Consider the following 12773-nt stretch of genomic DNA (forward strand, 5'->3'; position numbering starts at 1 on the left):
TATACTGATTTGATATCACAAATTAAATAAACACAAATATTTTTAGCCATACGTTCTCATGTTCAATGTGTTATAACTTATAATTATAATATTATCTATACACTATATAAAGGTAAACTATATAACTATATAAGGTAAACTATATAAAGGTAAACATCTGATATTGGCGGTTATTCCAAGTTGAATAACTTTAAAGCCCTAGTAAAATGTTAATTTTAGTGGAAAAAAAATTGTTTTTTACTGCGAAAATGATTAAAGCGCTCATTAAACTTCATAGTTTATATTTATTATCCTGGAAACTGCTATAATATTAATATTATGACACTAAGTAATATTCTATGGTGGCTCGTAGTGTTGATTAAAATTGTATTTTCTGCAGAGTATGATATAACGTATAGCTGCGTGCTTAACTTACAACTATAGCGGTTCAACATTGTTGTACTTGGTCATAATGAAGTTGAAACCAGTCTTTCTTAAATTATATTCCATTACTGTTCTTGTCATAAGACATTGGACAGTAATACTGCAGTGTTAAGTATGATTAAATTTTCTTTCGTCATGACAGAAAGAATCTAAAACGGTATATAAAGATCATCCCTAGTCCTTAAATGTCTTAGTTTATCGTGAGTTGTGAACTTGTGACTAAAATAATGACCTATGGGCTATGTCAAATAAGATAAAGTACCGTTAATTCAAAAGAAAATCTAAAATGTACTTTTTGTTATTACTCTTTGTATTTTGTAAATTATTATTATAATTTATAACTAATGGGAAAATTAATACAGAGTGAATAACTAAAATAAATAACTGTTACATCGAAACCATCAATATTCGATGGGTATTAATAATATAAGATATAGATACTAATGTAATCTACGATTTGGTCCAGTTTATTAAATAATTGAGTATTTCGATAAAAATTAATACATACGATTTTCTACATTTAAATTCTTGAGAATACTGAACCATATTAAGAGATTTGAGAAACTGAAGTGCTTATCTATTATATACCAACTGCATGGCGTATGTTAATTTACTAAATTCGTAGTTACTATAGTTACCTACTGTTTATTCTGTAACAACTAGGTACCAACCATTATTTCCTACTTGGGTATTAATAACAATTTATTGCAATAATATATATTATGTATACAAAATCGTTGTTTTCTTTAATCTTAAACATAAACTTGTATTAATGCAACATAATTAAACAACTTATTATTTTCTATATCTCTATACCATGGGATTGAAGTATACGTACAACTTTAAAAGATTTTAATCATAATAGATACTTATATATAATTTATGTAAATGTTATTCACAAAATGATGACCCATTATTTAGGTACATACATTTTAGTTTATGAAAATAGTTTATTTATTATTATACATTAGGTATGTTCTTTTATTTTCATTTATACTTATATTTTACATAAATAATAATTGGTTTAAATCTTTAAATTTTTGTCATGATTTATCATGTTAAACAGCGTGAAAATAAATTCAATTACATACCTACTGCTTGGATGAAAATATTTGTTATTCATTATTATTACTTTAAATCTAAAAACTTAAATTAAGTAGATAGTAGTACCTATCTAATCGGAACTCTCAATGAGTCTTATTGTACCAAGTAGCAACCATAGTTAATTAGTTATGTTTTATTTATAGTTTTACTTAAATATATGATTTTTATGTTTACCTAGTTTTTCAATAACTTTTCAAGTCAATTAAATTTTTCAATTAAAATTTCTAAAAGTACATATAATATCCATGCATTTACGCATTCGATACACTATATATTTTACGTTTAGCCATATGCTTGTATAGTAATATTAAATTTTAACAAACAACTCTTTTCTTTGCAAGTACTTACTTTTTTAATTTGTTCTCACCACTGCTAAAAAAAAAGCAATTCACAATAAGATGCGGTACCTACACCAAATAATAGTTGATTAGTACTATCTTGTTCAATTTGTTTCAAATAATGTTACTCCTCTTTTGATCTCATATTTCTATTATCGTTATTGCATAATATATAATATTATTGTTATAACATATTGTAAGTAATTGCAATAAATTATCATTGACGTATCAGGTTTATATAGTTACATGGTGATGGTTGTTGTTTGTATTGTTCCCTTTTAATTTCATAATCTGCATTGATTATTAAGATAAAGCTATAGATCTATTAATTTATTATGAATCCAATACTTCCTGAATATTCATAATATAACGTACATCATATTCAACATGAACCTTTATAAGTATATTATTAATTTTGAATTATAACTTTAACATGTTATTGTTTTTTTTCCATACATAATATATATTATATACATTTAGGACATAGGTACTAGGTATACTGTATTAACTATTTTGAAGTGAAAATTATGACAACGTAAACACAATATAGGTAGTTTAATTTAAGATTAATTAAAGATTATTTTTTATGAAATGAATTACTAATATATTTTTTTACAAGAAATACACAATAAGAATATTAGATAAAAGTTGACGGATCGTGACATTTTGATGAAAGGAGCCACCCATTGATGAAACTTTCTGTTAGCTTGATAATAAATTTAATAATTTAATTTAAGAGATCACGACACCACTTACACTTCAAACGTCTCGGAGAATTCCCAGGTATTGTGGAAGTGACCTAATTACTAATATTAATTACATTTTTGGTATACATATAATATATTAATATAATTATAAATTAACACGTGTATTAAAAATATGTAAAATACAAAATAAATTATTTTATTTTATTTAAAAAACAAGAAATAACAATAAGTCTATTGTTTGCTCAACGAATAAATTCAATACCGACCTGCAATTGCATTGGATTCAACAGAAATACCCATATTTGAATTATTTTAAATACTCATTATAAAAAAAAAATACTTACAAGTTGTAGCCTATATTTAGTATATTATATTATAATTAAATATTTAATTTATTTCGGTTAAGTTCGTATTATTATTCTAATTTCGATGCTTCAAATATAGTAAAAGCTAGTAAATTAAGTAAGTACCTATATTTTATTATATATGAATAAATACTACATTATAGAAAAAAAATTAATTAATTGTTTAATAAATTATTAAAAACATAACGATAAACAATATACTAGATTTTAAATAAATCAAAAAAAACAACCTCTTAAGTATTTCGAAAGTAATTAACTTGTATATTTTACAGTTTTGTTGTTGTTACCTACATGAATTCTAAATTTGTTTCTGGATTAACACTTAACCGGGTTAAAACTTAAAATGACCCCTTGTTATTGCGTAGATTGTACTTGGAATTGAACATCGAAAAACAGGGTTTTTTATTATAGAGGAGAAGTATTGGCAACATAGTTCCTTCTCCGGTCCTCGATACCATAGGGGAAAAAAAAGGTTTTTTTTTATTATTTACTCACGCATGTTTTGTTGTTATGTGTTTTAGAAATAATAATATTGTGCTATCTTCGGAGTAGTGTTTATACGTAGTTCATAATACACCCGACTTCGTGTTCTGATACGAATTATCTGACGTTTAATAAAGCTTTTTTCTAGTATCTAACCGTGTTTTACTCATACCATATACAAAATAATTAGTTACTTTAATTTTGTTTTTAAAACCATTAAAATGAAAATTTTTTAATATACCAGGTAATGATTAAACCTCATACTGAATAAATGATAATAGTTTTTATTTTTAAGTGAGTTATATGAGCATATAATAAACAGTACATTAAAAATGCTCATAACTCACTTAAAAATTGAATTATCGTGAAAAACCAACGTACAAACACAGATAATGTTCTTACCATCAAGTTTCATAATAGGTCGATTCACTGTAATTTCAAACTAAAGGAGCTAACAGTGTTCTGCTGAGCGTAAATTTGCCATATTACGTGGCATATAATTGTGCCATGAGATATAGATTGTAATTTTCGTAAATATTAAAAAAAAAAGATTTAGCTTCATCAAGACATTATTTTACTGTCTAAAATAATTATTGATTTTGAAACTATTTTTATGAATTATTGACTGCGTGCAATGCCGATTCAATTCAGATTTATTACTATTTTAGTTTCAACAACAGTATATGTAAGTCATTCAAAGATTGCTAATTGTAGCGAATAGAAGACTAGGTATACGTATACTATATTATATACGTATTATCTATATACTATATAATATATAAGTATACAATATACCTAATAAATAATATTATTATAATCATAATAATCATATCATCTAAACTATTCTTTAGCATATAAAATGCTCGGTGGCACTTATGTGTAATGTGTAAATTGGAAGAAACAATTACAAGTTACTCCATTTTTTGGTTCTTATCTCATAATTATTGTAACGGAAACGCCTATATTATGACGTAAGTATTGAAGTATTATACCGTGAATTATCAATACAGCAGACGGTTGTAGTAGGTACAGTGCTGTCACATATGTGTGTGTGCACATACGTGAGTTGAAAGACTCGCTACTATTATATTATATACCTACGGTGGATTGTGCGCGCGCTTGCGCGTATGTGTGTGTGTTATTGGTCGTTGCCCTGTTGACTTCTTAGTTCACTTCTTCTTTCTTAGTTCCTCATCGTCTTCGACTGTATTACTATTTATAATATGAAAAAATACGCAAGTATAGAATACGTGAGCGCACGCGTGCGTGTGTGTGTGTGTTTGCCGGTACGGCTCGTACCGGTTCCTCTATTGCCGTCACCGTCATCCATTGTTTATTTCGCTCATGTACCAGTACACACACACACACACACACACGCACGCACACCACAAACGCATATATTATTATATTCATGAAGAGATACCGGTCGAGTACTCGAGTACACCAACCACCAGTTACGATAATAATAATTAGTAACAGAAGTACATTGTTTAGTACGTATAGTTACTACCTAGGTATAGGTATTATAATATGATTACCAGATTACATATTATTGTTATTAATTATTACCACTATTAAGTATTTAATATACTGTTGGTATTTTTGTTTCGTTTGCGAACTTCACATATGAATAAAATATAACCTCGAGTATCATACCCGTACCTATACGTTGGTCGTCTCTTTCGAGTAATCTTGCTGCTAGACACTTTTATTATTTTTATTGATGATGATTCTACGTTTGCAACAATAATAAACTAAGTTACCGTGCCTTAGATAATTCATCGCTGCTGAAAGCATGATCATAATAACATGATGTATGTGATAAGAAAGTTTGATGAATATGATTGTGATGGAAACTAAAACACAAATTTTAAATATCTCGCTATCATATACCTAATATCATTATTGATTATAAGCTTACAAAATTTCTAGTGGTATCAGTAATAAAAATATCAATGATGCATCTAACCATCCTGTTTCTAACCTGTTGAACCCGCTGTGTGGTTCGCCAAGTAATAGGTTGTGATGAATTAAAAAATGCCATCTATCACATACAGCGTAATTTTGCGCTGAATTATCGAAGGCATTGTTAGTTATTAAGTTATCATTGTTAATATTAGGTATCATTTTGTGTAATTATAACTTTTATTTTCGTTGTACCTGTATAATGTAATTTATGATACAATTGGTACATTATATTATTTCCTAACATTATTAACTTAGAATGTTGTAAACATATATTATTGTTAAATCTAAAGTATAATTTATGGTTTCTCATTAAGTCTAATACACGTTGTGTTAATTTTGGTGTCTAATAGTTATACACATTTCTACCGTGTTGATATTTTTTCTCCGGTAATTTCAATATTTTATTTGACATTCGTTATTTTAGTTGTCATTATTAATTTCTATTCTCTCCATTCACGCCCACATATTGTATGACCTCATTAAATAAAAGCGACCAGGAACGAACTTGTACTTTTATGAGCTCTCTGTGCCAAAAAGTGTATTGACAGACGTTATGATTTAAATAATATATCTTTAACAGTTCTGGTAGTATACAATTGACTAAAAATAGTTTTTACCAATATTTTTCCAAAGTAACTATAATGCTCACAAAATATTGTAGTTCTTAGTGACTTAGTATTACTTACTGTTATACTTTTGATTGAGATATAATATACTAATTATTACGATCAAAGAGTGTTCAAAGACCACTTCATCGGAATAACTTATTCAATTACCGATATATACGATATTGATTGTTAGGTACGTTTTGGTTTTTTTTTTTAAATTTCAGTTCCTAATTCTTGAATATGTTTGTATAGCCTATACAGAAATGAATTGTTATTAAAACTTCACTAATTCACAGTGAGGTCTTAAATTTGTGTATGTTATTAAATGAGGTGCTTTATAATATGTTTTGTATGAGTTTAAAATTACAAGTGTTATTTATCAACGATAAACAAACACTTCATAATTGTTTTAAATAACTACATACAACATAGATTAACAGTATATAATCTATATCGTATGAAGTGACATTGTATATGTGAAACATGATATTAAGGCAATTATGTAAATATAAGTTAAGTATTCTTTTTTCATTTTTGCAGCACATTTCAATTACAAATATAATAACTCGTAACATGGAATTGTTTAGATAATTTCTGTAATGATATTTTGCATTATATATACGAGTAATAACAAATATATATTGTCATCTTTTTTACCTACTGCCATGATAAAATCATGATTTATGTTTTTACAATATCTAATTTAGTTAATTACAATAATGTACCTATATTATATCAGCATCACTTAATAAAAATTCCGTTGACAATTATGTAAAAAAAAAATGTGTTTTTGTTGGAGAAATCGATATCTCTGTGTGTTCGTTGTGCAATTGTATATTTGGACTACATTTTTTCCGAATAATATATTATTATTTTTATATTATACCGAAAAAAACGAGTTCGTAATTATGATTGATGGTATAGAAAATAAAATAGGATAGTCATCATCATGATTAGTCATGATAGGTGGAAATTATTATATATAAAAATATCCAAACATCGTAGACCATTATTTTTTATAAAATAAGCCAATTTTATAACAATCATACAATCAAGTTACTTAATTTTAATTTACAATTTTAATCAAACTATCATTTATTATTATTGTACATCAATTTAATTTCAAACACCATATGGTCTGAATGTTTTGGTTCATAATAATAATACAAGTACATAATATTTATTAAATTTATATTTTTACTACGAGGCCAAGGCTAATAATATGTCATAGTTTATACTTTAGTTAATATGTATATATAGTGCCCGTGCCCAAATATGAATAGTATAAGATTAATTTCACAATTGTGAAGTCCCTGAATTCCAAGATATAATTACACATTATACTATATTTTTTTGTCTCTGTCGACAAAAAATAAAATAAATTTAGCACTTCGAAAATATTTCATAAAAAAATTTAAATAAAATTTGAATACTGTTGGTAGGTATGCCATGTAATAATACCAAACCAATTCACAGATTTCACAATAAAATATTCTTTTAAATCAATTTTGAGATATGTTTAGTTTGGATTATGAACAGTATAATTCAGCGTATATAATAAAAAGTAATAGTAAAAGTATTTCATGAAAAATATTATAGGTTCCTGTTGTATCACTATTCACGGATTCACATCTATTAAAGACGACACACATACGTCATGAAATTGGATCATAGAACCGGTAGGCAATTCACATAACATCTTTTTATTATATTCGTGATAATCTAATGAAATGTGGGCAGAAGTAATTTGTGCATATTTATTGTTTTACGTGTATACAAACATCAGATGTATATTACCTATAAGCTATATGTTTAAAATATACATTGGATTTTTATCGTGAGTGCCGTTTAACACGTTTTACGTACAATAACTCTTTGCGTTAAAGTTGTTACTTGTTAAGTGGGTTTTCATACATTTTAAGATAATGTACGAATTGCATAAGCATTGGCGGAAAACTAGAAATAGATTTCTCCGTGACAACGAGAAAACAGATGTCTTACGAGACGAACTAGAGGAAAATAAATAATAAATTTCCTTTACCAATGATAGTTAAGGTCGTTGCTCATAAGAAATAAATTGTCCTCTTACAAAAAAACAACTAGTTGAATTTAAAATAATGAAACTGTGTTTTTGTCGTGTATTAAGTTTATATAATGTACGTCTTAATCAACAAGTATTAATAACAGCGTGCTATGAATTAACATTATTGTTTGCATTATTCATTCTTACATTTATTTAATTCTTAGTAAACAACAATAAAAGTAATAATTATGACTTGGATATTTATGATATTGCATATTTATTTATTACTAATAATAGTTAAGTCAAGTTCAATAGTTTTTATAATTTAACTAGGTATAAAAAATGTATGAGCATAATGGTGTGAAATACAATATTAATTTTTGTGAAGAATGGGCTGTATGGAAGCCCTTGCTAACAATATATTTGTTATTTTTAAAATAACAATAATAAATCAAAATCTTCATGCTAAAAACACCTACTTTCATGATTGTTTTTTCCAGGCAATACAAAAGTATGGCAAGCGGTGAATTAGAAGTATTACGATGCGAGTCTAGTTTATGGTCTGGACACAGTTGTGCTCGATGCCGAGCCGAACTGGGCCGGATAATCAATAGAGGGGCCAATTGTCGTGCTTGCCGTGAACGGATATGTATGTCTTGCAGGGAATATTCAACCGCCATACATGCTCCTGAATGGCTGTGCATTCGTTGTCACAAAGAAAAAATTGAGTACGTAGTATAAAATATTGTTTATTTTCTAATACCGATCAAATAACTTTGACATATACTTGTACAATATACTATCCATCTTGAATATTTTATGTTTAACTGACGTGTTACATAAAAATTATTATAAAGTAATGATACCGATGTACTATAATATGTAGGAACTTTCTCAAAAAACAAAAATTTTAACGATTTTGTAGCATAACTATTAAGCTGCGAATACCGAATATACCTATTAAAACGTCTTATACCCATTATTTGAACGTATTTAAGAAATCGCACAAACTTATGTATTTTTGAATTTTGAATTTTCTTTTTATAGTATAATAACATGAATTCTATAATATGAGTAGGTTCTCTCATGAATGATTTACTGCATTAATGTTATTCGACCAGTTCAAAGGAAGTGTGTAATTGCCGGTTATTCCACCTTAAATCATAATGGGTGTTTTTTAATAGGTACTTGTACATTATACTATTTCGTCTTTGTCATACAAAAAATGTCAAGTGATAATTTGTAAAATTAAATTTTTTTTGTACTCCATTTTTTATTTTTTTATTTTTACATGGCCGCCTTTTGTATGACCATATAGAAACTTAGTCAACGTTATGCAAAAAAATAATATGACAAATGATTATAAATTTGACAAGAGTGCTAAATATCAGTGTTGCCTAGTTAATAATCAACAATTTCTCATAAAAAACAGATTTTCTCTATTAGTGGTGATACTGATTCGAAGTATTTTTTGTGTAGTAAGTGCGCCATCTGAGTTTTTATAATGTTTAATAAGACAAAGATTATAATAAGCTTAAGCAAAAAAAAAAAAAAAACTAAAATTTAACTCACGTAAATAATTGTATTAAAATACCCACACAATTATTCAAAATCCGAATTAAGCCTACAGTAATGAATGTAGAATGTATATAAATAATACAAAGAACTTTGTCCATCTATATAAATCATCGACAAGCCGTTATGTCCATGAATAAAAATGCATTTGAGTTAGTAAATAGTTTAAAAAATATGAAATAAATAATGCATTTAAACTCTTTATAGTGTTTTTAACAGAAATAATTTTTATAATGTAACCAGAGGAGTCAAATACAATATTTAAATAACATAATATTTTCGTAGAAATATTTCAACTAAAAAGACAAACATTTTTGTGTACTTGGTTATTTTATTTATATAATTTCCTATTACATTATGAAAATTAAATTAAATTCTAAACATTTTCATATATTAATATTTTACATGTTCATAACTCACTTAAAAATTAAAATATCGTAAAAAATCAGCGGGATAACACAGATAATGATTTTTCTTAAAAGACTGACAATATGTTAATTCACTCTAACATGAAAACTAACAGCACACTATTGAAACTGGTAAACAAAAAATTACTATGCCTTAATAAATCATACCTAACGGATAATTTTACATTCAGTAGGAATGTCTAGTTCGTTTACTCTGTTATTTTTGATATTAAAACGTGAGCGCGTCCTAACCCGAATAGCACGGTATGATGAACTAGTCTAGTTTTTTTCCAAAAACATTGCATGTATTAAAATATTATCAATTAGGTTTTATGATGGTATACCGTTTTAAATGTTAGTGAATTAATTTTTATAAATCACCACTGAACAGTGTAAATAATAGGTTCATGGTTTAATTTTACCTATTCTAAATATTTTGAAATTATATTGTGTCCAAAGTGTATACGTAATTGCGAATAATTTTGAATTACAACTCAAAATTTCTAACTAATATCTTTATTTTTCAAAAAACACTGTGCATATATAATACATTTGGTGGTCTAGAACAGTATAAGTTTAACTAATGAAGAACTATTACATATTACATTTAAGATTCTGATTTTTTTTGTCTTCACATTTTGAAGCAGTGAAAATACTTTGGTTTTTAATTTTGAGGAAGTTTCTGTTAGTAAATTCGATTTAGTTGGTACTTTAGAAGGTTAAAATAAAAGAATATTCTTAGTGTTTTTCAAAATGTATAAGTCAGAAAAACAAAAACATATTGAGGAAAAACAAAAAATTTTAAAACCAGTTAAAATCGATTTTGTGATTTAATTAAAAAACTTGAAATTTTCACGAAATAATTAAATATTAAAAAATTATCACATCTTATATACATCATAAACAATTTTTTAGGCCTTCATATGCCAAAAAAAAAAAATGATATAAATCGATTCATTATAATTAGTTTTATCAATTAATCGCGATCCGATTGTATCAATTATTTTCTCAGCATATTATATTAGCATTACAGTAGCACCCGAACATAAATAAATAAATAAATAAATAGTATTTTAATCACCACAATTTTGCGTTATTTCGTGATACGTTGAATTATAATAAATGGATCGCATATATAATTGCAACTTCTGAGAAAATAATAATAAAATTTTTTCCCTTACGGTATAGAAAATATTAAGTTTTTTTAAACTTAATAATCATACGAGGAAAATAATTAAGCTTAATAGTATATTGTGTAGTAAGGGGAGTGAGTTATTTCATTCACGGATGACGTGTGCTGCACAAGCCTCACAGGCAAACTCTGCTTTCGCCCAAGACTGAAATTATTGCCTTCCTGCACGAGCCATACATTCTATATTATGTGTCACGCCTCTACCGCCTCCACCAGCATCTATATACATATCGATGTTACAATAATCCAAAAATCCTAATGTTCTATTCTTGCTATTATCTGTTTCTAGCTTTGTCGAACTATGTCATAGAACAGAACTGGAATCGTAACCCTCCTATCGTCTCATATTTGATATATCAAACAATAAAATATATCATCGATACTTTCATGCAGGTTTAATAATTTGATAAGACATTAACTGGGTAGACAAAAGCACTTACTGTACTCTAGACGAGATCTAGCTACTTTTCAAAGTTTTAGCAGGTACCTATCGAAAGTTAAAATTTCAGTGCAGGCGTGACAAAAACATTATTACATGTATTAGTGTATTATATTCTTGTTCAGATGACTTTTTAATCCTTATTTTTAAACTAATGTTTTTTCGATATTTCAGAAAATTCAAAAAATAATAATATTATTTGTGCTAATTTCTAATTCTACTTCTTATTAATGTTAGTTATTTATTAATATTCACTTCTTTATGATGTTTAATTTTTTTTTTGCATCACTGTTGGACGTTGGTACAGGCTACATATATAAGATACATTAACTGAGTGTTGTAAACACATTTTACTTTCGTTTACCTTGGCATAAGACTATCAATTGCATAGTATATACATATTATTATAAATCCGAAAGCAATAATAAATCATAAATCATTTCATTTAATCCAGGTTTATAAATCCAATTTATAATTATTATATTATCCAAATTAAGTGTATGAATTTTATATGAGGAACATTATAACTATTGAACACAATATTAAATTATCAATTCGTAATGACTATTAACTATTAGCACCGAACAAATAATTTAAAAATTATAGATTAAAAATAGGTATAGCCGTATAGGTTATTTTATTAATATAGTGACAATGATGAATATATCTTTTTGAAATTTCTACTTACCATATATTATGTGTCTAACTTCCAATACATAGAAACCTTTATGTATATAACACTTTGAAGCACCTGTTTTACCGGATAATATACTAAGCTATTGTAAAACATGGTGATAGATTAGGAAATACTAAGTTCCTACAAGAGTGTAACAAGTTAAAAAATATACACAATAGTTTCCTTCATATCGAAAAAAATTAGTTATTATGTTAATACATTTTTTATTTTTTATAAATTAATATCAATATAAGAATGTTTTAACCTTTTTTTTGGAATAGCATGTCATTGTTATGCCGACTATGACCAGCTGGTAGTTGACGCTAGACGCCGCATACTACAAGGAAAACGTACCTATACAGGCTATACGTTCATATAATAGATTTTAGATTGTAGATAATATATTAATCTGATTTAAACAAAAACTTTTCCGAATTCCTGACGGAAACATTTATTTACTGTCCA

At 26.6% G+C, this 12773-nt stretch overlaps 1 protein-coding gene across 1 annotated transcript in view; it reads left to right on the forward strand.

Moving 5' to 3' along the window:
- btsz (bitesize) overlaps positions 1–12773 on the forward strand; it is a 72380-nt gene that overhangs the window by 14539 nt on the left and 45068 nt on the right. The window contains exon 2 of the mRNA XM_089226180.1: positions 8520–8747. Within this exon, the coding sequence (XP_089082306.1) occupies positions 8533–8747 (215 nt within the window). The 5' untranslated portion in view covers positions 8520–8532. The remainder of the gene's footprint in view (positions 1–8519; positions 8748–12773) is intronic.

The sequence above is a fragment of the Diuraphis noxia genome, unplaced genomic scaffold, assembly GCF_037042655.1.
Source record: "Diuraphis noxia isolate RWA-SAM2 unplaced genomic scaffold, SU_Dnox_SAM2 contig0004, whole genome shotgun sequence".
Lineage (NCBI taxonomy): Eukaryota > Metazoa > Arthropoda > Insecta > Hemiptera > Aphididae > Diuraphis > Diuraphis noxia.